This window comes from Trichosurus vulpecula, chromosome 3, assembly GCF_011100635.1.
Source record: "Trichosurus vulpecula isolate mTriVul1 chromosome 3, mTriVul1.pri, whole genome shotgun sequence".
NCBI lineage: Eukaryota > Metazoa > Chordata > Mammalia > Diprotodontia > Phalangeridae > Trichosurus > Trichosurus vulpecula.
This window is the reverse complement of record NC_050575.1, coordinates 23,001,611-23,028,595: the sequence shown is the minus strand read 5'-3', so window position 1 is coordinate 23,028,595 and position 26,985 is coordinate 23,001,611. Positions and strand designations below refer to the sequence as shown.

At 41.3% G+C, this 26,985-nt stretch overlaps 1 protein-coding gene across 1 annotated transcript; it reads left to right on the top strand.

Moving 5' to 3' along the window:
- The first annotated feature begins 3,404 nt into the window (after positions 1–3,404).
- LOC118843729 (DNA repair protein RAD50-like) lies at positions 3,405–14,590 on the top strand. The gene is made up of 4 exons (XM_036751481.1): positions 3,405–3,484; positions 4,842–4,984; positions 9,826–9,959; positions 14,235–14,590. The coding sequence occupies exons 1-4, from the start codon at positions 3,406–3,408 to the stop codon at positions 14,419–14,421; spliced, it is 543 nt and encodes a 180-aa protein (XP_036607376.1). The 5' UTR covers position 3,405; the 3' UTR covers positions 14,422–14,590.
- Positions 14,591–26,985: the final 12,395 nt, after the last annotated feature.

Here is a 26,985-nt window from a genome sequence, read left to right as displayed (position 1 = left end):
ACATGCATTTAAGCATTTATGGAAGTATTATATTATAGACATGTGAAAAGGCATTGGTCTCTGCAGAGAGATATGATCCCTCCTTGCTTGAGATGATTCCTACCATCTCACCAATTCCTACGACCATGCCCACCATCCTAAGAGGCAGTATGCTATGGTGGAAACAGCCGTATACAGTTTTATGTTGGTTATTTTTATTTTTTCTCAATTACATGTAAACAAAGACTTTTAACGTTTGTTTTTAAAGATTTTCAGTTCCAAATTCTCGCTCTCCCTTCCTCCCCTTTAGAAGGCAAGTAATTGATATAGATTACACATGTGCAGTCATGTAAAAACATTTCCGCATTAGCATGTTGCAACAGAAAACACAGACCAAAAGACAAGAATAAGAAAGAAAACTTTCAGAAGTGTGTTTCAGCCTGCATCTAGACTTCATCATTTCTTTCCCTGGAGACAGACATCATTTTTCACCATAAGTGCTTTGGGTTGTCATCATACAGTGTGAAACAGCAACATGTTTGGGCTCAGAAGATGCAGCTTTGCATCCCGGCTCTGGCTTCAGAGCTGCATTAAGTCACTTCACCAGTTTTCCTCATCTCTAAAATAGGGGTGATAATAGTTGCATTATCTTCTTCACTGAATTGTTGACAGTCAAGTGAGATTATGTAAAACACTTTGTGACATCAAGTGCTATATAAACGGCAGCTGTTGCTGTTGTTAGCCTTTCCCCAGTTTATAACAGTACCTAAGTAGTCTCTCTACCTTCTAGTTGATCCTGTGTGCCACTGCCTGTTGAATCTGCCTTGACACATTACTTAGGAACCCTCTTTCCCCCTTCCCCTCCTCCCTGCCACCCCCCTCCCCATTTTAGTGTGATCTTTCCCTCTTCTAAACAGTCATAGCATTCTGTACTCCCTTCCTGTACTTTGCCTTATTTTATAGGTATCTGGGGGTGCATCTTCTCTCTCCTGTTAGACTACATAAAGCCCCAGGGAAGTGAATATGTCTTATTTACCCATTTTCCCCTCATCTTCAAGTCCAGCCTTACACTCACTCAGTAATAAAGTGGTTGAGTTTTATAGCCAGCATATTTCCCCATTACAGTATCGTTCTGAATGGTATGGTTTTTCTTTTAAGACTTCAAAACATTTTTCAAGTGTTTAAGTCATACCAGGTCTCATTAGATCTCTGAGATTCTCTTTGGGATTCTTCTGATTATTAAATAATTTCCCATCTCCAAGCAGCTTTGAGTGCAAAAACCAGACAGTACCTCTCCCTTCTTCCCCCACCTCTATTTTAATGTTTTTGAAGTCTATGACATTTCATATCTATGGTGAGAATGAGAGAGGAACAAAAAGATTGTATTTCTTCCAAGTATAGATTGGGTTTCAGTGTTAGTTGAAGTAGTTGGGTTTTTTTTTTGGAGGGGGTAAGGCAGGACAATTAGAGTTAAGTGACTTGCCCAAGGTCCCACAGCTAGTAAGTGTGTCAAGTGTCTGAGGCTAGATTCGAACTCAGGCCCACCTGACTCCAGGGGCCGGTGCTCTACTCACTGAGCCACCTAGCTGCCTCAGAAGTAGATTTTTTTAAAAGTATGAATGAATTAATTTATTTTAAAATATTAGAGTCATGGTATAGGAGTCCCTTTCATGATTGTCCCAAAAAGAAAACTTTTCTCCCCACAAGTAAGAAGTACTTAGAAGTTTGGGAGTTAGAATGTGATGAGTGAAGGCTAAGATCTTACGAATAAGTATAAAAGGTAAATGGGGGCGATTATGAGGGAACAGATGGCATCCTCATTAACAAGCTGAGTATGGGTTTTAGTCATTTGCTGGTTTTTTTCCAATTCTTTTTATAATTTGCATTATAATCCTCCATCTGATAATATTTAAAATGTATTTTATGTTGAGTCATTTCTTGTTTCTTTTGCTGGTGAATCAAAAGATCATGAAATGATTTTGCTGAAGTTAAGTAGCATAAAGCTAAGTTTCATTTTTGTGCAATCAGATAAGAGATCTGCTATGGAAGTAAGGTCCGCCTCACATCCTTGGTCTACATTTTACCCTCAGAGTAATAATGTCTGCCTTTGGGAACGATAGTATGTAATAGTCATAAGATTCTTAAGTTGTCCAAAGAAACCTGAGGATCTTTTGTTGAAAGGTGACACATAGTTGTGAAGTTTCATTGCAGCCAGTCACACTACTTTCAGTTTTGCAATTATCTTTTCTTTTGAGTTGAAAAGCTATCAGTTACCAAATAAAACCGAGAAAATGCGTCTCAACACAAATGGAGAATCTTTATCACAGCTGAATAGCATGTGGGATTTGGGATTAAGATGTATAGATGTTTGAAGTTTACCTTTTGGCATCTAAAACACCTTAATCTTCTAAACAGTATCATCTCTTCTGCGTCACAGCTTCTCAGCTGGACCAAGTTGCCCAAATGACAAAAAATGTAGAGGACCCAGACTAGAACATTGGGGAAAAACCCCCAAACCCAAAACTGAAGCTTTGTAGGCTTTATCTAAGTGAAGAGGGGAAGGCAGCAGAGCTGGGGACTCCAGGAACAGCCGCCGGAAACCTGACCTGTGCCATTGCATGGCAGTCAGCTTCTTTTGCCCTTAAGGAAATTTCTCCTAGTGCTTCCATCAGTGTGTGGAATCCCGACAGTATCATCATACCACTCTACTCTCGTTAATAATTGTTTTCTTTGCTTAGTTAGCAGAGTTAGCAGAATAGGCACATGATCTGCTTTATGTTAAGTGGTGGTCTTCTCTCTGTTATGATTTGAAAATTCGAGATCCCTCACCTACTGGCGACAGTAAGACAGAGATCCCTGCAGGAGCCCCAACAGTCTAGACTCTAGTTTGGAGAAGTTATGCAGGCTGTTGTCCTGAGACTCTTAAATACAAGATGAACTGTGGTGTGATTTCTCTGCTTAGCTTAGCGTCTTAGTTTCAGCGTTTGGTAATAGGGACTGACAACTCAAAGACTTGTCCTGTGAATGAGAGTTATCTATATCTTAGTTCCCCCGACCTGGTTCCAACCTTAGAAAGACTGTTCAACAAGCAATTATTGTATGTTATACCAGTGTAAGTGGGAGAAGTGGCCAAAGACCTTTCTCTTTACCTCCGGTAACTTATCACAACTTAGGAAAACACTTCTGAAAGGAATAAATATACTTTGTAAAATGTTTATAATATATGCCAAAGAAGCGACTTAATAAAATTAATTTCTTAGTCGATTCACTGGTCCCTGGAACAAAGCTGACCAATTTAAGATTTCTTGGAGGGGAAAGGGGAGAGACTTGTACCAAATGAAGTAAAATTGATGTAGCTGTTTTATAATTAGGAGTTTATGATATTCATTTTTTACTGGCAAATTATTTTCTTTTCTCAGCGCAATAATGAAGTTTCATAGCATGAAAATGGAAGAAATTAATAAAATTATTCGTGATCTCTGGCGAAGTACCTACCGAGGTCAAGGTGATTACTATTTATTTGATTAATAGTCTTTCTCAGGAGTCTTACTCCATAATTAACGGCTCTACTCTAACCATTCTCATCCATACTTCCTGCTGTCTTCCCCACAGTCCCGTGCCATTCCTAGCATTAGTGACACTCCAGCTAGCGTGAACTGTCATATCACTATTATAGACCATTCAAGATGAAGCATTCTTGGAGGCCCTTTACTTTCCAGGGCTTTGGGCTAGCCTGTTCCTTCATTGCTGCTCCTTTCCTGTTGCCCCTTCTTTGTCACTCCCTTTCCATTATTACTTCTGACTTTGCCACTAACTTTCTTCCTGAGAATTCATAAGACTTCTTAATCTTAGTACAATCCTCTACCGAGAAGATAAGGCAGAATTTTCTGTTCACAACCTGGTCAGACTTTACATAATTTGGCTGTGATGCAAATAACAATTAGCCTGAGCTGTGATAAGAAAAAAGGGTTTGCACTTGCCTGCTTTTGAAGAATGTAGATGTGGATAAGCTTGACTCAGATAAGGAGAAAACCAGCATGCGGAAACTGTTAGGGGAGCTAGAAAGGGCAAAGAGGGCGCCCCATTCCCTGACTTGACTTTTGGCATCATGTGATTGCTACTTCCTGACTTTGGCAGTCAGTTTTTAAAAGATTCAACTTCATATTTTAAGAGAAGCATAAAAATATTTTATTTTGAACTTGACACAGAGTGCCACTTTAGTAGTGCTACTTAAAACTAATTACATCATCTGTCATCTAACCTGTCTAAAGTCAATCAGGAATTTTTTCAGTCAACTAATAAGTGTCTCCTCTGTGCCAGGCATGGAGCTTGGCTCTGAGGGTATAAATACGATGCATGAAGCAGTCCTTTCACACAAGGAGCTTCCATTCTAATGGGAGAGACAAGCACATCTTTAAATATATATGAAATAAGTATAAAGAAAATAAATACGGTATTTTGGGAGGGCAGCAGGCTTCATGTAGAAGGCATTGCTTGTTCCGTATCCTGAAGGAAGAAAGGGATTCTCTGCAGTGGGGATGAGGAGGGAGTTCCATTCCAGGCACGAGGGCAACCTGTTCAAAGGCATTGAGACAGGAGATGATGGCATATCCCATGTACAGAACAGAGAAGGCAGATTTGGTGTATCACAGTGCAGGAGAGAAATGATGATCAGTGAAGCTACAAAGTTAGTCTGTGGTCAGGGCATGAATGGCCTTAAAAACTAACAGAAGCGCTTATATTTGATCCTAGAGGTCTAGGGAGCTGCTCTGCTCTTATTACTTGGGATAATTCCCATACTGCTCAATATTCTCTTCAACAAAAACATTCTTTTTTTCTCTCAAACTCTTTTACTATATCAGATATTGAATATATAGAAATTCGGTCTGATACAGATGAAAATGTGTCAGCTTCTGACAAAAGGAGGAATTACAACTATAGAGTAGTAATGATAAAAGGAGATACAGCCTTGGATATGCGAGGACGGTGCAGTGCCGGGCAAAAGGTAGGTATACAGAACTGTTTTAGCAGTTACATATAAAGATAGAGTAAAGGGGGGAAGGGGAGCTTGTGATTCTCTCCAAGCAGAGATGAGAAATCTAAATTCTGATCCAGAGAGCTAGGTAGTATGAGTGATGGGAGCATAGAACTCGGAGGCAGGAGAAGTCTGGATTTCACTCTTCCCTCTGATGCCATCTGGGTGGCCCTGGTCAGGTCGTTTAAGCTCCTGAGTCTTAGTGTTCTTGTCCCTAAAATGGGGATGATAATAATGCCTGTCTTGCAGGGTTGTGAGAATCAAGGAAGATAATATATGTAAAGCGATTTGTAAAGTTTAACTGTCTGCAAAACTGAGAATTCCTAGAGTCACAGAATTTTAGAATTGGAAGAAACCTCAGCAGCCATCTAATCCAGGTCATATCTGAAAGGAATCCCTCCTGTGACATCCCCAGTGCCAGCTTTTTGCTTGAAGACCTTCACCGAGGGGGAACACTCCACTCCTGAGAGAACACACTTCATTTTGGAATAACTCCAGTTGTTGGTGTTCTTGACACCAGACCTCCATTGTTCCTGGTTCTGCCCTCTGGGACCAAACAGAACAAGTCTAATCCTTTTTCCACATAACATCCTTTCAGATACTTGAAGACAACTCTAATATCCCTCTGAGTCATCCCTTCTCCAGGCTAAACCTCCCCATTGCTTTTTTTTCTGTTTTTTTTTTTTATTTAGTATTTTATTTTTCCCTAGTTACATGTAAAAACAATTTTTAACATTTGTTTTTAAAACTTTGAGTTCCAAATTCTCTCCTTGCCTCCCTCCCCACCCCCTCAATTGAGAAGGCAAGCAATTTGATATAGGTTATACATGAGTAGTCATGCAAAACATATCCATAATAAGTCATGTTGTAAAAGAAAACACAGGCTGAAAAAAAACCTCCAGAAGAATAAAAAAGTAAAAAAAAAGTATGCTTCTATCTATATTCAGACACCATCAGTTCTTTCTCTGGGGATGGAGAGCAATTTTTCATTCTAAGTCCTTCAGAGTTGTTGTCGATCATTGTATTGCTGAGAATAGCTAAGTCATTCATGTTGATCATCTTACAGTATTATTGTTACTTTGCATCAGCTCATGCAAGTCTTTCCAGGTTTTTCTGAGAGCATTCTGCTCGTCATTTCTTATAGTGCAATAGTATTCCATCACAATTATGTAGCACAATTTATTTAGCCATTCCCCAATTAATGTGCTTCCCCTCACTTTCCAGTTCTTTACCCCCAGGAAAGAACTGCTATAAATATTTTTGTACATGTAGGTCCTGTTCCTTTTTGTTTTTTATCTCCTTTGGGATACAGACCTTCCCCACTGGTTTTAACCTATTCTCTTATGATGTGGCCTTTCACCATCCTGTTTTCTCTTATCAATGCCCTTCTTAAACTAGGATGCCCAGAACAGAACGCTAAATAGAGCACTTCAGATGTGAGCTGTCACTTTCTCCCTAGAAACTTGTGCCTTCATTAGTGTAGTCTGAAGTCACATTGTTGTGTGTGGTTTTTTTTAATTTTCCCGCCACTTCGCACTGAGGTGATTTTTTTAACCCAAGTACAAAATTTCTTATTTATCCTTGTTGATTCTTAGTCCAGTCCTCTAGACTGTCAAGATCTTCTGGGATTCTAACATCATCATCAAAAGAAATGGATGAATATCTGCAAAAATATAAAATATACAAATCAACAAAAACAAGAAATTTTCATATTAATAGTCAGACAAGGAAATGGAGCAAGTCATAAGTGAACTGCCATAAGATACTGAAAACTCTGTTATGAGTAGCAGTAACCAAAAAAGTTTGCAAGCTAGACATGCAAAGGAATTAGATTGTGGGTTCAAAGCGTTAGAACTGGAAAGGACCCTAAAGGCCTTGAGGGCCAAGCCCTTCATTTTGCAGATGAGGAAATGAGCCTGAGAGAGCTACGTGCAGGTTAGGATTTGACGCCTCTTCACTCCAAGTCTAGTGCCTGGTGCCACTTCTCATTTCTCTCCATGATATCTCTAGAGGTTCTTATTGGTTTAGGAAACCATAAGTAGCCATATTAGTAACATATGAGATTTTAAATTGAACTCACACTTTTTGAAAAAGTAGGATTGCTATCTGGCATGTTTGAATCTTTGGACTTACAGACATTGTCTCCAGTACGTTGACTTCACCCACATTTGGTGAGATAACTATAAATACCATCTTTTAAAGACCTAATAGAAATATCTGTAAGGGTAAGGTATCATTGATTCTGCTTTTAGCATGAATTCCATGGTGCCTAAGCTAGGCACTAGTCTGCATGTCTGGGAGAAGTCTTAGGAAAATCCAGAGGTTAGGACTGCATTGTGATCATTGGATCTGGCATAGAGCATGTCACTGGGTTCAGTTCCAGTAGTTACCTACCATTTAAGAGAGAAGTGGCAAATATTAAAGAATGTGAAAGAGAAGTAAAAGGTTAAAAGGCAATAAAGTAGCACCTGTAATGCTACTTTATTGGAAGAATTAGAATTAAAAATACTTGGTTTTTGCCCTTATTGGAATAGTCACATACTACTATAAAATTTTTTTTAATCTTTAAAGAGGGAAAATAGCCTTTTCCCTTTGCTGAGAACAGCATGAGAAATGGTTTAAAATGCCCTGGGAGAAATTATCAAGCTTCCTAGACACATCCATATGGCTACGGTGACCATATTTTCTGACTCCCAAATAATGGCTGTTCCTTTACTTCATCTCATTAAAACCCATTTTCCTTTCTTGAACTTGGGACTCTAGGAAAATTCAGGACATAAGGTTGCCTGTAGTATGTATGTACAATGGAATTTGCCTGCTTACCTTCCTGGATACACATGCAAATAGATTTCCCAGAGAAATTATAGTCTTTCACATGTTACAACTTAGATATAATTCTGCCCTGTGGCAGAGGACTGAATCATGTGGCTTGTGTTGAGCCTTTATTAAGAGAATTTTAGACATCCAGAGATTATTGTATACATTGGCTGAATTTTTATTTTCATAAAAAGCTCTCAACTTTGGCTTATAAATGCTTATAAACTTCCCTTCTTCGGACAGCTTCTGAGAATGGGAAAGATTTCTGCATTTCCAGTTTAGCTGAAGAAGAATTAAGGTTTTAACTCTGGAAATAAACAGCTGGATATTTGAATACTTCTTATTTCAGATGAAGCTTACAACAACCAATTCCTACTTGTATATAAGTACAAAATAATTCTGATCTGATGTTTTCACTTTTACAAGTAAAAGATGGGTTTATGAAAGCAAAATCAGAAGCACTTGTATCTGGATTTTCACATCTTCTATTCAGATTGAATGTGAAGTCATCAGACTCATACATTGAGCTAGATAGCAGCTCATTTATGTCAGCTATATTTAGCCACCGTTTGTGTTGAGCCTTTGTCAAGGAACTACTCGTTTCCAGTTAAAGGGCAGTTGAAGATATTTCCCTAACCTCCTAAGAAGGCAGGAAGATGGCTGTAAATAAATGAAGCTCCATCTCCCGAGGAAGTGAAGAGGAGTGAACAACTACAGCAGCTCTCTAGGGAAAATGGTGATAGGAGCTACCATCTGATACTGCTGTGAACTAAGAGAGTGCTTTCTAACCCAGAGATGACATATTTCATCAAAGCAGACTGCTGACTGCTAGGGTGAAGAATGTGTAGTGACCTTTCCAGATTTAAGAGCTTTTTTAGACATTATCAATTTTATCTCACACATTTCAGTGATAATCTTTAGTAACCACCCTTAGGGAAATAGAGAAACAGAAATGAGTGATGTAATAGGAGCTCTTGGTAGTGGTTAGATACAGCTTGAGTGACACTCTGCTCTAGTGGCAGGAGCACTGGACAAGGCATCAGGGTTCTCGGCTCAGCTGCTGCAACAGTTGGAGTAGCTTTGGACAAATCCTTTGCCTCCAGTGAGGAGGATCATAGATCTCCTTAGTAAAGATCTTTCAATGACTCCCCGTTGTCTAGAGCAGAGGTGTCAGATGCCCAAAGCTGCATGCAACCTGCAACTTTGCTGTGTAACCTGAATCAGATGCAAATGTAACTGGGAAATATTTTACAAAATAAATAAAGATGCAGTGTAACATAGATAATGTTAATATGTGGTTGCAGGGATCCTTATATACAGTTTATTGGCCAGTTTCTACTTGAGTTTGACATCACTGGTCAAGAGGATCTTAAAAAGAACCTGTTTATGGGTTCCCATTAGCTACTATTTTTATCTTATCCTTACTTATCTTTGGGAGGCTTAGCATTATGTTCAGCATTTTCTTTTTTTTCATGATTTTTTGTTTTGTTTTGTTTTGGATTCTCTTTGGTTTCTTTTTTTCTGTCCAGACCTATGATTTCATTGATGTAGGGAACCCCTGATGAGGAAACTTTCTCCACTGAGGTATATAGCTATTGTTCTGCAACTTAGAGGTTGCTAGAGGTCACTGACTTGTTCAGAACTAGTAGATCTAGTAGATATTAGACACAAGATTTAACCCAGGTGCCCCTAACTCCAAGGCTGGCCTTCTCCACTGCATCACCTTTCCTCTATGGTAGTATTAGATTCTCGGCATATACTCCTCACTGGAACACAGTTTTTATGCACTTTGACTTATCCAGAATGTGGCCTGAGTGGTTGGTTGAGGTCTGTCTCTTCCAGGGCCCTTTGGTTGGGAATGACATTTGTGACATTTCCTTGAGCCTGACAAACACAGGGGTCTGTCTTCTAGGCTCAGATTCCAATACCCTCCTTCTGGGGGCTTTAGTTACACCTCACAGACTCAACTCTAACTGCCATTGATTTTCCCTCAGGTGCTTGCTTCTCTTATCATTCGCTTGGCCCTCGCAGAAACCTTCTGTTTGAACTGTGGCATTCTTGCCTTGGATGAGCCTACAACAAACCTCGATAGAGAAAACATTGAATCTCTTGCACATGCCCTGGTGGAGTAAGTGTTTATTACATTGGGAGGGGACCGTGGTAGCTTTATAGCAATAACTTTTAAATAATACCGAGAAAGGTAAGTTCTCATTTAAAACAAGCTTTGAATGAAAACTGTACAAAGGCTTCATGAAGAATTTGATTCATTTCAATATAAAGGTTTGACTCTTTGTTGGACATTTTAAAAAAATATTCAGCTGGTGTTCTTAACTGGCCACACGTTTGGCCATCATCAGGAAAGAGGTTTTTTTCTTCTTTTCTTTTATTTCTTATGAATTTGACCAGTATCAGAAAACATGAACATATCTGTACATTAAGCACAGAAAAAGAGGATTGTATATCAAACTGTGAATCTATTCTATGCAGCTTCAGATTTTTAAGTCTACATTACATTTAACATAGTAATAACAACACTGCCTGGCTCATTTGTGTTCCCTTCTGAATTTCTTTTTACTCTTCTGTGCATTTTAAAGTGTTTCACTGATGTTACTTTTTTTTCTTTGCATCTCTATTCCCACCCCACCAAAAAAAAAGGTTAAAAACCCTTCCTTGTAACAATTAAGCATAATCAAGCAGAAAAAACAAACATTCCTACATTGGTTGTGTTTGAAAGTATAAATTTCATTCTTGACCTATATTCCATCTTGACCTCTCTGTCAAGAGGTGGGGAGCATACTTAGAAAGTTTTTAAATCTTTTAATGTTCTTTTCCTTTACAGTTTTGTCTTCATTGTATAATTGTTCCCCAGGTTCTTCCTCATTCTGCAGCAGTTCACATAAGTCTCCCAAGGTTTTTCTGCCCCAGACTTAAACACTAAAGAGCCTTCTGATGGAGCCCATCCTCAGCCATACGTCCCTGCCCAGCTCCTGGTTGTGCTCCCGATACTCTCCTTTTCTGAATGAGTTTGCTCCACAATTCGGTCATCTTCTCCACCCTGACCCCTGTCCTCAGACCAAATACCTGTTAAGTGCAAGGTGCCCTGCTCTCTGTGTCTCAGTTTTCCTCTTCTTATATTGACATTCTACTGGGAGAATGCAAGATAAGCATAAATCAGTATAGTAGAAGGAAAATGAGAGGCAATGTGGCATAGTGGGTAGAGAGGTGACCTCAGAGCCAAAAGGAAGACCTGGGCTCCGTCCTGCCTCTAGCATGTAGAGGCTGAATGACCCTGGCTGGGCAAATCATTTTACCTCTCAATGCTCTGGGCATCTCTACAACTATCACTCACATCAAAACAGCTGCCCTACAGTGGTAGGGGGAGTTTCCTTATCAAGGAGTTCCCTGTTTTGTTGCAATCACATGTCCAGTCCTTATTTCTGTCCCTACAAGGAGAATCAAGGATGGTGAGAGCCATTGGCCATCAGCTGGGGAGATCAGCAAAGCCCACCTGTCCTGAGGCTGAAGGGGGAGCATTGAGGGTGGGGACAGTAGTGAGAGAGATGGATGTGAATTGGGGCTGGGGGGCAGAGATACTGTTGGGGAGCTCTGATGCTCCTCCAGGCGAGATGGGTTAGAGTGGTGGATGTGGGAGCAGAGAAAAGACGATGGTAGGAGAGGCACAAGGGAGATAGAATCCATGAGATTGTTTGCCCCACTACACCCTGGTTTCTTACCTAGACCTTCAGATCTTACCTTATCTTCTTTCCAGGATTGGCTCAGAGCCTCTTCCTCCTTGCGGTTGGTGCTCTTCCCCTCCCCACTTTTCTTTAGACTTATTGGTGTTATGCCCTCTGTCGCTTCTCCCTCCTTGTAGACGTTCTGTCCCTTGCAAGCAAGGACTCTTTGTTGTGTGTCCCCAGAACAGCAGCACCACTCTTCTTCCTTGGTCCTGACTTTCCTCATTTCCTGAGGGAGGAATTGCCCTTGATCAGTGCAGATCAGCCGCTTCTCTACAACTTGGAGTCTAAGAGAACGGCTGAGGGGTTAGGTGACTTGCCTCGTGACACAGCCAAGGTGGACCAGAGAAAGTGAGATCCCAGCTCATCCCAGATGTCCATCACCCTATGATGCCTTAACTTGGACATAATTGGTATTTAACATGTTAGGTGAATGGAATTTAATTGAATTTCTTTACATGGGAATGTTCATGGAAAAGTATAGAATGCACTGCTGTATGGTCCCAAGATGGGCTGATTTTACCTGAATGCCTGAATGGTTAATATTGAAAAGTTGGATCACTTTAGCCAGATATCTGTCAATGGGAGAAATGTGGACAAACCCAAAGACAACATTTTGGCCTTCCTGATGTAACAATATGCTCATAAAGAGCTGGCTATTAAAAGCTGGGCTTGGAGGCTGAAATCTTTTCTTCATGAGATCAATGAAATTATGAATACACAGTCCCTATTTTGAAATGCAGTTCTTGGTTTGGTGAGGCAGTAGGGGGTTGTAAATATTTTAATATTTCATGGATCTGTGATTTCATAGATATGGTTACTCGCTCCCACAGCAGATCATAGCCCCTCTTTAACTTGGTCAGTGGTCCTTGAGAGTTGTTGTGGTCAAACAATTGATCATCCTGTGGCATGTGTGGTGAGGAAAGTCTGCAGTTAGTGAGGCCTGTTCAGGTCAGTAGGACCTGCTGGATTAGAACTTGTGCCCTGCTGGCCCCAGGATAAAGCATCAGAGTAGAGTTTCAGTGGAAATACTATACGTACTCAAAAAAATAAACATTTTTCCATTTTTATAAAGTTTGTGATGAAAAAAATTAAAATAAGCAATAACTCATTTATGGCATAGAATGGCATATTACGTAGGTAGGCAGCTGCAGCTGCAGAGTCAGCATAACTTTAAATAGGAATGTTAGAGATGACGAGGTTGTTTCCATTTTTGTCACTTGTGTTGTGAGGAGTGACGGCAGAGCTTGTTTTCCACATATTCACATGTCTACTGGGTGTATTGTTCATGGGTGTTTTAGAAATACGTCCTGAAAGGCAGTCATTGTCCTTAGCTGCACTTCTCCTCAGGGTGATGTTGTATGTGTCTGACAGGGCGTCTCCTCTTAGCCTACAGCTCGATGTTCTGGGGACACACAGGCTAAGACAGTTGGTGTGCTTACAAGTTTAATAGTCATTGATAGAGTTTTCCCCTTCCTCTCACCATTTGTCATCTTCTGTGCTGGCGGTGTTTGGGTGCAGTGTTCTAGACTAAGACAGCCGCCACTCAAACCCCTATCTGTGACACAGGCTAGCATTTTTCTGAAACTTCATGTTGCCTCACTAAACCGAAGCAAGCTTCTTAACTGGCGTGTTCAACTTCTCCCCACAAAGAAGTACAGAAATTTTCCCAACCCGCCCACTCACCTAGCTTCTGTGTGTCATAGCAATGATGCATCTGATAACTGGTTGGGACTCATTTCTAAGTAGGCCCAACTCCTAAGAAAACTGGGGACAGCTTGTGTTCTTCCCCCATCCATCATCTGTAATTTTGTTTTTAACATCACCAGAGAAGAAAAGCAGACAGGTCTGGGAAATTCCCAAAGCAAGGAGAGCAGGCTTTGAGTTAATGAAGCTGGGTATTTAAATGTCTCTTTCCTTCCTCCTAACCTCTTCAGAATGGTTAGAAGTTTCTGGTCCAGAACTGCTGGAGTTCGTGACTAAGTAACTCCGCTTCCTTGTGGGCGATTGGAATTCAAGTGGAGCTGCCAGATTTTTGAGGCAGTGTGACTTCGTAAAAAGATGGATGTGGAGTCACAGGACTTAGGTTTCTATCTTGGTCCTGCCACTTAGACCTTTGTGACCTTGGGCAACTCCCCTAACTGCTCTCGGCCTCAGTTTCCTATGTTGTAAAATGAACTATAAATCTGTGATCCTGACTTAGCAACAGCCTTCAAAATGTAGCATAAGGCTTCTTCATCCGTTGTCCTCATCTCGGCTCTTACCTGGTTCTGTAGAGGCTGCCCTCCCCATCTTTCTTTCCAGTGGGAGAGACTGAGAAACACTAGTTGGAAAAACACGTAGTCATCTTCATTCGCACTGGTATACTTTGTAAACAACACAAAAGACAGCCTGTTTTTGCTCAGATCTATACAACAGATATTTATTCAGGGTCTTACTATTTGATCCCCGACCTCAAAGAGGTCACATTCTGGTAGCAGAAGGAGGCACCCAACACATAATAACTCAGAACGTATATCATAGGGAGTTAAGAAAAAGACTGTGAAAGGTCCGAGGCGGCATCGTTATTGACTTGCACAGCAGGGAAGAGGCTTCCTGGAGATGCAGTACATGCTGTGGAGAAAGGATTCTTACACCTTCAGTAACATGTAAATATTTTGTTCCAGAATAATAAAGAGTCGTTCCCAACAACGCAACTTCCAGCTTCTTGTGATCACCCACGATGAAGATTTTGTGGAGCTTTTGGGTCGTTCTGAGTATGTGGAGAAATTCTACAGGATTAGAAAGAACATCGACCAGTGCTCAGAGATAATCAAATGTAGCGTCAGCTCCCTGGGCTCTTATGTTCACTGAAGTCTTTCTAGTAGCTCTCCCTTTGAGGGTGTCTCTGAGATGGAAGCGCTGTATCTTGATGAGCAGAAATGCCAAGAACCTGCTAGTGGCCTCAAGCAGCCCAGGCCTGAGCTTCTGAACATTTCTGTGTAGTTTGAGTGTTAATAAAAATGACAAGTTTGATTTTAAATGGCATTTGTCTTGTTTGCTCATTTTGTGAATGCCTCACTTGGATTTTAGACGTACAAGTGTGTTCTCTGGTAGGTAAAAGGCCCAGTAATATGTACCCAATAGATACAACAGGGTATAGGGTGAAGCCATCCCCCGGGAGCTTCCTGTCCCAACTCTTCCAGTGCCTCTCTGTGTGACCTTAGCCAAGTCCCTTCCCCTCTCTGAGTCTCAGTTTCCTCATGAGTAACGTGGGAGTTCTGGAGTATCTGTCGTGCTTGCCTTCCTTGGTGTTTGTTTCTTGAATTGAAATCGTTGCGTGAGGAAGTGCTATGGAGTTTGTTGCAAGTTCGCTGAGCTGTTTTCTGAACGGAGTCTCTGTGCTCTTTAAATATGTGTCTATTGTCTGCTTGTGCGTGTATGGGTCCATAATGGCCATTCAAAGAGACCCAGAAGAGAATTGCGTTGTTCTTGGCAGGAAGTAGAAACCATCCCATATACCCTAGGTTGCCCAAGAAAAGAACTTCACTCTTGGAAGGTACCCAACTTGTAATCAAGATCAGCAATAGATTATTTAGTACACTAGAATAGTCCTGGGCAACTAAAATGATATAATTTAACGCTATCAAAAACATAACATCATTAGTTGATTCCACCTGATTAAGATGCATTTCCTCTTCACTTAAAGTGAAAACCAGAGGAAGAACTATTATGGGCACCTCAGCTACCCCCCCCTCCCCCCGCTAATTATTATGTGGCAGGAAATAACTAAGATGTGTTATTTAGAAAACACTAGCCAGGGTCTGGCTTGTTAACTTGGGATCTATGAATTAAAAATAATTTGATGATTGCATTTTGATACAGTTAATTTCCTTTGTAATCCTATGTATTTAAAAACATTCTGATAAGGGGTTAGTAGGTCTCACCCACTGCCAAAAAAGGTTAAGAAACTCTGGTCTACTGGAACAAGATTAAAGGATCCTCAAGGGGCTTTTCCCCCGCTTCTAGCTGCTATCAAAATCAACCCCAGCCTCTAGACAAGATTTCATTAGACCATTAGAGGTGTCTCCAGGAGATATGGGCCAAGTTGATTGTCATAGCAAAAAAATGAGAATGCTTAATGTTGGGTAATTTACTTTAAGCAAAGATTGCATATGTATAGGACTTAGAGTTGGAAGAGATCTTTAAAGATCACCTGGTCTTAATTCCCTCATTTTATGGATGAGGAAACAAAACCAGACAGATCACATGACTCTCCCCGAGTCACACAAGTAGTAAATAGCAAGACAGGATTCTCATCTATCTTTACCCTAATTTCTCGTTGAATTTCCACCCATCCCTTAAAGCCCACCTCACGTTACTTCTTATCTTCCCACTGCCCATCATGGAACTCTGACATACTTGAATTGGACGGATTACCTGTGGGCAACCTTATTTCATGGCCAGGAGTCAGAAATGTTGAAGAGACCTGCCCTAACCTTTTCATCCCTTTCTCTTTGGGAAGACATGGAGCTATTTATAGACAAGCACAATAATAATAGCTGGGGAGAGGATTAGCATCAAAACCGTTTTAAGAAGGGTATTTTGGGCTGGCTGTCAAACGGTGACTGGCAGGTCCCTACCAGATTCACCACACTTGTGAACTCAATTCCAAGATGCCCAGCAAGAGGGCACAGTAGGAGTTCTGACTTAAGTAAAGACTGAGGCTAAAATCCTGCCTCTGATACTTATCACCCATGTGACCTTGTGCTCAAGGTCCTTGAGCTTACTTGGACCTCAGTTTTCCCTGCAAAATGAGAGAGTTATACTGGATAGCCTCTGAAATGCCTTCAGCCTCTATGATCCTATAAGATTTCCTCTACTGTTAGAGGGGTTGGAGTGACAGCTACCAGTTAAGCATCTTTTGGGTTAATTCTGTGGCCAGTATATCCTTTGACAGGAGGAAATTACTTCATTTATAGAAAATGCCGTCATTTTGAACTTTAATTCATCATTTGGCTGTTAAAAAAAATTCCTAGAAACAACCTATCTGTGGGAGGATTTTCATTTCTTAACCAGTTACTGGCAGCTTCTCACACCTGCAAAATGAAGTCTTAATGAGAGCAACACCCTCACCGCCTCCACGGCCTCCACCTCCACCTCAGCAAAGTGGCCGCATCTCAGGCCTGTTGACCTGGGTGGTGTCATGGACAGAGGAAGATCAACACATCCCAGGCCTCATCCTTCCTAACCTGCTATATTTGAAATTGCTCACCACTTCTTCCTAGATACTCTCCCTGGGTATTTGGGCAAGGACTCTCACTTGGTTTTCCTACCTGTGTAGCAGCTCCTCAGTCTCTTTTTCTAGATCGTCACCCTAACCAATGGTGGGCTCCCACAGCTTTGTCCTGGACCCTTTCGTTTTCTCTCCAGCTTCTCAGTGATCTCTTAAGGTCCTCTGGGTTCGGTTGTCATCTCTAGGCAAATGAGAGGACTCATAGCATAAAAGATGAAGTGGTGAACCTGGAGTCAGGAAGGTCTGGGTTTGAATCCTAGCTCATATATTCCCTAGCTATTCGATGAGGGCAACCACTCTGGTACTCGGCTTCCTCTTCTCTAATACAGGGATAACAATAGCACTTATCTCCCAGGATTGTGTTATTCAGCAAACATTTGTTAAAACACTGTGTGCCAAGCATTGTGCCAAGTACTAGGATACCAAGACAAAAAGTGTAACTCCTTGGCCTTAAAGTGCTTACGTTCTATCAAATAAGGTCATGTATGTAAAGTGTAAACCTTAAAGTTCTACATAAATGCAAGCTATTATAATGATGATGAGTCAGATTCTATATCTAGCCCTTTTCTCTCCTGAGCTCCAGTCTCACATCACGAACACCCATTGGACATTTCTACTTGGATATCATAGAAATCTCTAAAATTAAATATGTCCAAAATGGAATTCCTCTTCATCCCAACTTCCCTATTTCTGGTTTTGAGAGAAAACACTTTCCAAGTGATTCTGACCTAGTTTTCCTGACTGGATGGAGTGGGGGCAGAGAATTAAGCTTTCTGACATTTGCTTCCTGGCGTGGGTACAGCATTTCAGCTCACACTAGGCCTGGTAGTAGCAAAGTCTTTGGCCTGGTGACATGGGGACGTGTAGGGTAGAGGTGATGTGGTTAGGAGTTCTCAGTGGGGACTTCCATTTATCTGCCAGCCAGGTTTCTGAGTCAGTAGTCTGGATGTACATTTTAGAAATAAGTATACCACAGAGTCATAACCAGATTGGACTCTTCTAATGCTTTCATTCCTGGATACCCATGCTGAAGGTAAAAACCCGGCTCTGTGATTGATTACCTGGCATCCCTGATTGATATTTCTCTCAGGGATGGGATGATGTACCATCCTAAAGGATAAAGGAGGAATGGATTTTTGTACATGGAAGCCCATACTACCTGATGAAGAAAAGAAACTAAAATGATGTAAACTTCCCACTTGTACACACTTAAAAATCTTCCTAATTAAAAATTTTTTGTAAGAACTTCAAATCCAACAACATTTTAACTATGAAGAAGAGGCTGATAAATACAGGACTGAGATTCCAAACCAGTGGGCCATGAATGGAGAAGGAGATTCAACCACGCTCTCCTGAATATTCTCTCTTTGGCTTCTATCCTGGCTTTCCTTCTTCCCATCTGACTAGTTCATTTTTTTCACCGTCTGCAATCAGACATCTCTAGGCCCCTAAGCAGAGGGGTATCCGTAGCTCTGTCCTCAGCCTTCATCTCATAAGTGGTCTTGCCCCATCCTGTGGGATCAATCATCCCTATGCATGTGACTTGATAAGCTATATATGCAAACCAATTTCTTTCCAGAATTCTGATATGACCTCATCGATTGCCTTCTGGACATCTTCACCTGGATGTCCCAGTAACATCTCAAACTCAACAGTCCAAATTGGTTCCTGTTATTTTCCCTCTCCCTGCCTCTCCTCCAAATTTTCCTGTTGTTCTCAGGCACACCCTCCTCCTAATTGTATAACTTCGGAGTCATCTTTCATTCACTCTTGTATCCACTCATTGGCTAAGGCCTGCAAATTCAAATTCAGTGTTTCAAGTCCAAACTCGTCTTCTTCTCAGGGGAAGCCGTGCCACCACCTATTTATTGCCAGAATTATTTTAATAGACTGCTTATCTTTGCCCCTGGTTCCTATCTCTCTTTATTCAGTTCATCTTCCACACAGCTGCCAAGGTAATCTCCCTAAGGAATAGGTCTGGAGATGCCATGCACCTTCATTATCCTTACCCCCATTGTCCCTATGATTAAAAAAATAAAAACCTCTCTAGCCTGGCATTTGATGCTTGAGGACCACTTGTTGGGAATGTTGTATAAGGGATTCTCACCTGTGGCTCCAAGAAGCTGTAGCATGCGCAGAGGCCACACCCTCTCAAATAGACTGACCAAACCAGGTGGAGGGTAACTATTGGTGAGTCAGGAAGGTGTCTATCCCCAGCGTGTGAAGACTTCCCCCAGTGGAATGGGCAGATGAGAACAATTAGTTCCAGTGGCCATGAGGGTGGCTGGAAGTGGGTACTGTGGAGCGCTTAGAGATTGGTACGACATCAAGGGCATCCCAGGCCATACCCAGCCACCTGATGTTTGTCTTGCCACTGGATGTCAATGACTGAAAGAGAGAGTGAGGCTGACAACTTCATGCCACACTGCCGCGCTTAAATCCAGTTCATGCAGGAGTCCAGACCGTCCTGTGATGTTGCTGGTTGGTCCTCTTTGAAAACGAAGGAGAAACAACCACCACCACTATGTGCAAAGGGCTTTGGGGAAAGATGAACCAGAAACCTGGAATTCTCTGCCTCCAGTAGCTGATTAATATGGATCCCTCCTCTCTGGTGGCTCTAGAAATGCCAGCTCTCCAGAGAGATTGCAAATCAGTCAAAGGAAGTTGTTCTTTTGATTAGATTCCCCTAATACATGAAACTTCTCTACTTGCTGCTACCTTTTCTCCATCCTGCAAAGATTCATCCCCAGAAACATGCCCTGATGTGCTTATTGTCTATAATTGGAGGGCTACTTTAAATCTGAAGTCAACTATATTGCCCAAAATTCCTCCTGTCACCCTGGTCCTCTCTCCCTTCCCAAATTTGTCCCATCCTCAAGGCCCATTCTTATAAAAATTTAATAGAAATGAGAAGGTAGGCATATGAAACATTAGTTATTGAGGTCCTCTCAATCGCCGCCTTCTTTTGTCTGTGATGTTCTTAACCATTTGATATCCTCCAGATCTCTCAATTTGATTCTCCAAGGAGAACCTGTGAGCTTTCTGGCCATTTAGCTGGAATTTCCTTAAATCATCTTTTTTTTTTTTAAGCGAAAATGTCCAACCACATTATTGGTTACTAGCCAAGCTACTGGTGCTGAGCTGTTCTATATTTAGGGGACGAGAGAAAGGTATAAGCATTTATATAATGCCTACTGTGTGCCAAGTACTGTGCTAAGGAAGCGCTTTTACAAATATTAAAGCTTAGTATGTTTTATACTTTGTTGTTCAGTCGTTCAGTCATGTCTGATTCTTCGTGACCCCATGGACTTTTCCATGGGGTTTTCTTGGCAAAGAGACCATGGAGTGGTTTGCCATTTCTTTGTCCAGTGTGTCCCCATTCTACAGATGAGAAACTAAGGCAGATGGGGTTAAGTGGCTCACCCAGGGTCACATGGCCAGTAAGTGTCTGAGGCCAGATTTGAACTCAGATTTTCCTAACTCCAGCCCCAATGCACTATCCTCTGTGCCATCTAGCTGCCCTGTTTCATACTTAGCTGGGCTAATGTCTTCAGACAGCATACTGGGACAGGCACTGAAGCTTCTCCATTGTGGCAGACTGCCAGAGCCTCTGCTGACCTTCCACGACCCTGGTTCACCTCCATGCCACAATGAGGCATCAGAGTAGGACTTTTGTGGAAGGTACTAAAGAGGTGATTAATAAAGAATCCCACAGATTGGAAATGATAAAATCAAGGGTATCTTGTTACATCTCCCAAATGACATAAATCCCAGCTGTGCCATTACTCATTTTTCTTCTTTATCTCATCAAAACAGCTTCTCAGTAGGTTCTACCTACTCCTTTACTGGTCAGTGATACCCTCAGAGCTTCAACCCACACGTGTGGGTGTGTAGCAGCCCCACCGACCAGGGAAGTCCCACACAAGGACCTTTGCCTGACAAATTGAGGGCAGGGGATTGTTTCATTTCCGTCTTTGTATCCCCAGAGCTTTGCAAGGGGGCCTCGCTCATAGCAAGCACTTGATAAATGGCTTAGTGATTTGAATTGGAATGGATTGTTTATAAGGCTTAGTTTTATACAAACCCATACGTACAAAACTATTTATAGGAGCTTTTTTGTGGTTGCAAGGAATTCAGTTTAATAAACATTTATTAAGTGCCTAATATGTCTACTTTATTATGTCAACGTATTAATAATATAATATTATTACATTATATTACATTATATTATATTATATTTAGTAATATGCCATTGGAAGAGACGAACCGAGCATCTGTTTCCACAAGAAAGTATGTCACATGCCAGAAGTCTTGTATTTGCTGGGGAAGGCAGGAAAAACAAACGATTAGAAAGACTTGGGAAGGTTGGTCAATACTTCACTCACTTGACAGGATGTGGGCACCTGCTTATCAACATATCTAAAGGCAAACAACTCCTTCCTTCTACTTTCGATAAAATCCCCAACTTCAAAGGCAGGAGAAAGAAAATGAGGAGTGTGGCAGGAGTGCACCCATGTGGGGGTGGAGTTTAGGAACCCTGAAGTGCCTAGCCAATGGGAAGCAGGAGGGAAATTCGTATTGGAAACAGGGCGTAAAGGCCTTGCATTTATCTGAAGCAAGTGTACTCCATTAGGGTACTACCCATTCATTCAGGAGAATAAATGTAAAATAAATATAATGAGAACTTTCCTGGCTTCACAACAAGCATTATTCTTTCTAGAAGTGAGCATGTTTCTCACATTATATATAATATATTATTATAATACACCATAATAAATATAATAATATAGAATAGAATATATAACATAACAATGCAACGCAACATAACATAATAATATTAATATGTCGACTTATTAACACTGTGGTAAGTGCTGGGGATACAAAAAGAGGTAAAAGATAGCTCCTGCTCTCAAGGAGCTTATATTCTAATGGGGCGGGGGGGATAATGTGCAAACAAATCTATTCAAAGCAAGCTATATACAGGATAAATAAGAGAAAATGCACTGAAATTAAGGGGAGTTGAGAAAAGCTTCCTGTAGAATATGAGATTTTAGTTGGAACTTAGAGGAAACCAGGGAGGTGAGTAGTCCAGTGAAGGAGGGAGAGCATTCCAGGCAGGATGGACAGCCAGAGAAAATGCCAGGAGCCAAGAGATGGGAGTGTCTTGTTTGTAGAACTGCTAGGAGACAAGTGTCATTAAATTGGAAAGTATGTTTGGGGAGTAAGGTGTAAGAAGACTGGAAAGGTAGGAGGGAGCTAGGTTATAAAAGGCTTTATGTGCCAAGCAGAGCATTTTGTATTTGCTCCTGGAAGAAAGGAAAGCCACTGGAAACTAAGGGGCTGCCCATCAGCTGGGGAATGGTTGAACACATTATGGTATATAAATATTATAGAGTGCTATTGTGCTACAAAGAATGATGAATTTGTATGAACTAATGCAGAGTGTTGGTTATAGTTCATTATAAAATAACAACAGTATTATAAAGACAACTTGAAAGACTGAAGAATTCTGATCAATGCAGTGACCTCCCATGATTCTAGAGGTGATGGACTCAGGATGCAAAATGGCGGCATATTTTTTGTACGTAAACAATAGGTGGGTTTCTTTTGCTTGACTATGAATATTTGCTATGAGGATTTTGTTTTTATTTTCTTTTTTTCAAATGATGTTGTGTGAGAGAGGAATAATAGATTTTTGTTCATTGAAAATTTTTTTATTTACTTTTTTAAAGATTTAATAAAAACAGCCATGTGTGGTCTTTTTCCAACACTCTCCAAGGGGAGAGAAGATAATAATATAAAAAAAAAAAAGCTTGGAAAGAGAAGGTGGTACCAGATTTTGAGGGGCCTTGAATGCCATGCAAAAGATTTTGAACTTTACTAAATAGAGAACCACTAAAGATTTTTGAGCAGACAGGTGAACTGAGCATACTTATGTGTAAGAGGGCTTATTTTGACAGCAGTATAAAAGGTGAATTGAAAAGGAGACAAAGTGAAAACAGGAAGACCCGCAAAAAGGCTTTTGCAATAGTGAAGACAGGTGACGATGAAAGCTAATGTTAAAGTGGAAGCTATTCGAATGGAGAGAAATAAGAGAGATGTGAGCGGTGTTGGCAATGAAATCAACAAAATGTGGGGACTGATTGATTATGAGAGGTGATAGAGAAAAGGGAAAGATAACTCCTAAGTTTCAAATGTGGGAGACTGGGTGAATGGTGGTACGACCAGAAGAAAGAACAAAGTCAGTCGGGGTGGAGGAAGATTCTAAGTTTGGTTTTCGACTTGTTGAATTTGAAGTGCCAACGGGACATCCAAGTAGGCGTGACTTATATGTTCTTGGAGACCATAAGGTCATAGATTTAGAACTGGAAGGGACCCTGAGACCATCTAATGGGCTTAAGAAATTCCCCTCATTTTGTACGTGAGGAAACAGACCCAGGGAGGTTAAATAACTTCCTCAGGCTCACACAGCTAATGAGTGACAGAGGTTGGGATTTGAACTTTGAACTCCAATACTCTGACCCCACTGTTCCCTGCTGCCTCTCATGAAGGTCTGGAATTCAGAAAAGAGGTCAAGATGAGATATATGGCAGAGGCCATTTTCATGGAGAGGATACTTGAAGGCACACGTGTGGATAACATTAAATTTCAAAGGGTACGGTGGAAAGAGAGAAGAGAAGAGACTCAAGGGTGAATCTTTAGGAGCACATTGAAGAGGTCAAGGAAAAGATGGGGAGGCAGAAAAGGAGACAGGGAGCAACCGAAAAGACTAAAGGTGAATCAGGAGAATCTGCCCAGAGGAAGAATATCCACTAGGAAGGGATGAGCAATGGTGTTAAAAGCTTTAGGAGTATCCAGGGCAAGGAGGACTAAGAAGAAGTCATCAGCTTTAGCAGGTAAGAAGTTAATCAGTCAACAAGCCCTTATTAAGTGTTTACAATGTGCCAGGTACTGTGCTAAACACAAGGAATACAAAAAAAAAAAAAAAAGCAAAATTAGTCCCTGCTGTCAAGGAGCTCACATACCAATCAGAGAAACAAAATAGAGGGAAGATAACCTTGAAGAGTCTGGGGAACCAGGAAAGGCCTCCTGGAAGAGGTGGCCTTGGAGCTGAATCTAAAGGGAAGCCAGGTATTTTCAGAGAGATAAGGAAGGAGGGCATTCTAGGAAGGGGCACAGCCAGTACAAATGCATAGAGGGGGGGAGATCAAGTGTCAGATTGTGTGTGAGGAGCAGCAAGTTGGCCCTTGTAACTGGATTGTCTAGTACATAGAAGGAAGTAGAATGTCAGAAGATTAGTAAGGTAGGAAGGGGCAGATCGTGAAGAGAATGAACTAACCAAACCAACAACTTTATATTTGATCCTCAAAGTAATAAGGAGCCACTGGAGTTTACTAAGGTGGGGGTGATATGGTCAGACCTAAGTTTTAGGAAAATCACTTTGGCAGCTGAGTGGAGCAGAATAGTGGGGAGACATCTGAGGCATTTTGAGGGAGATCTATCCAGATGCTGTTATATTAGTCCAAGTGATAGACAATCAAGGGCTGAACTATAGTAGTACCCATGTGGATGGAAAAAGGAGTCATAGGAAGAGATGTGGTTACAATATTTTGCAGCTGATTGGATTGTGGGAAGGGCTAGAGAGAGGAGTGTAGGATAACACTGAGGTTGCTGACCTGGATTTAGCCATACTCCCACTGGATGGGTGGTAGTCCCTTCAATAGTAATAGTTTAAAAGAGTTGAAGGGAAAAGATATTGAGTTCTGTTTTAAGCATGTCGAGTTTAAATGTCCAACAAGTAGGGGCAGCTAGGTGGCATAGTGAATAGAGCACCAGTCCTGGAGTCAGGAGGATCAGAGTTCAAATCTGGCCTTAGACACTTCACACTTACTGGCTGTGTGACCTTGGGCAAGTCACTTTACCCCGATTGCCTTGCCTTCCCCTCTCCAAAAAAAAAAACAACAAAACAAAAACAAACCAAAAAACAAATAAATGTCCAACAAGTAGTTGGTGATGTGGGACTAGATTTCAGGAGAGGTACTAGAGCTAGATAAATAGAATCTTGGAATTATCTGCTTAGAAAAGATCATTGAGCTCATAGAAACTAATGACATCACTAAATGAAAGAGTATAGAGGGAGAAGAGAAGAGAGCCCAGGACAGAGTCTCGGGGAGACACCCACTGTTAGTGGGCACAACATGGATAAAGGTCCAGCCAAAGAGCCTGAAAAGGATCAGACAGGTGAGATCAGACAAGAGAGAGCAGAATCATGAAAAGCTAAAAAAGAGAGAGTATTCAGGATGAGAAGGTGGTCAAAAGTCTCAAATGCTACAGAGAAGTTAGGAATGTTGAGGATTAAGAAGAGACCATTAGATATGGTGACTAAGAGACTCTTGATAACTTTAAAAAGAGCAATTCTTATTGAATGAGATCAGAATACAGAGGGTTTAACAGAGTGAGAAGAGAAGAAGTGGAGACATCTAGTGTAGATGGCTTTTTCAAAGATTTTAGATGAGATTTTAGATGAGGATAAGAGATATAGGACAATTGCTGGTGGGCATGATAGGATCTAGGGAGGATTTTTTAAAGAATGAACATGCTGGAAGGTAGTGGGAAAGGAGCCATTAGATAGGGAGAGAGTGTAACCAGAATGGCCTTTGTTTTCTTTGAGTGACTCCATTTATCTCAGTGAGCTTTACTAGGTGCTAAGCCCCAGGCCCAAACCCCATTAGGTGTTAACGTAATCCATGTGGATGTGAACCTCCCAGGGTCCTAAGGGGAGGGGCCAACTCAAGAACCAATCACCAGAGCCTGAGCTCTGGTGATTCAGATGATGTTTGATGTCTGAAGGAAGCCCTATAAGAAGGGAGAACAGAGCCATTTGTGCGGGGCTCTGGAGATGGTGTTGATGAGGAGACTCCGGGCAGCTGTAGCTAAGGAGCCCTCCAGCTTGTAAACCCGGATGTTGAGATTTTGTTGAACTCTGGTAACTATGTGTTGGGATTTGAATCAGACAAAGTCTGTCTGTTGATGTTTGTAATTTGTTTGCATTTTGTTTTGAAGTTCAGGGTGCTGGTTTTTTCCCCTGAACTAACTGAATGATATTTGAATTAAAAGTAAGCCCATCAACCCCTTCACCTTGCTTTCCTTAATTAAGCAGATCGAAAGAAGCTGTGCTGTTGGCAGCTTTCTGGGTGCTGGCTGTGGGTGGATCTTTTACCCCCACAGAAGCTGCCAGCCAGATTGTTCAGAGAATGATGATTTGAAAGAGTGGTAATGATGGTGGAGGGAGCAGTGCATGCTCAGATTTGCAGCTTTACTTGTGGAAGGTCTGCTTTCACAAGAGCCATGATGACACATGGTGGAAGTGTCTTGGAGAAATTTTGTAGCAGGCTTAGAAATTCTGCAGTTGATTCTATTCTGCTAGCAACATGATAGATATTAGCCTATTGGTTTGGCTGTAGTGGGTTGTAGTTGGTTGGACCTCTGCTTTTAATTTGACTCCTTCACTGATGGTGTCCACTGAGAGACAGTGCTGAATAAGCGGAGAGAGGTCTTGTGCTCTCTCTCTCTCAGGCCAATATGTGGCCCTGTGAACATGTGCAGCAGTACTTTGCCTGCCTTGGTGTTTGTTCTTTTGTTTAGGTGAAGGAAAATAACCTGGAAACTACAATCTTGTGAGTTTTAAAAAGAGAATGAGCCATCTGGCCACCTGGGTATCAAAAGTCCAGAAGTCTAAGTATATGGGAGTCCTGGAATAAAGTCCACTCTGTGTTTTGTAACACTGACCCCAGCACTAGTGCCCTCAGGAACAACTTTTGGAATTCAGCCCCATGGCAACTGAGATTAGGATTCATCCAGAAGTTATGCTGTATCTGGACGTGAACTTGGTGGGACCAATGCTCTGTGAAAACTGTGCTCCATTCGAGCTCACTCTCCCCTGTGAGCAAGGTGGTATAGGAGAGAGTGTGCTCCCAGTGTATCTATTTTATAGACATAAAATATTGTCATCAGATAAAGAAAATGTACAGTTCTTTACACATAGATTGGAACACTTGTGGATGATGGCAAGATCAATGACACGACCATCTCTGTGAGTAGTTGAGGTAGAATGGAGGAGTAGGCCATGGAAAATGAATAGA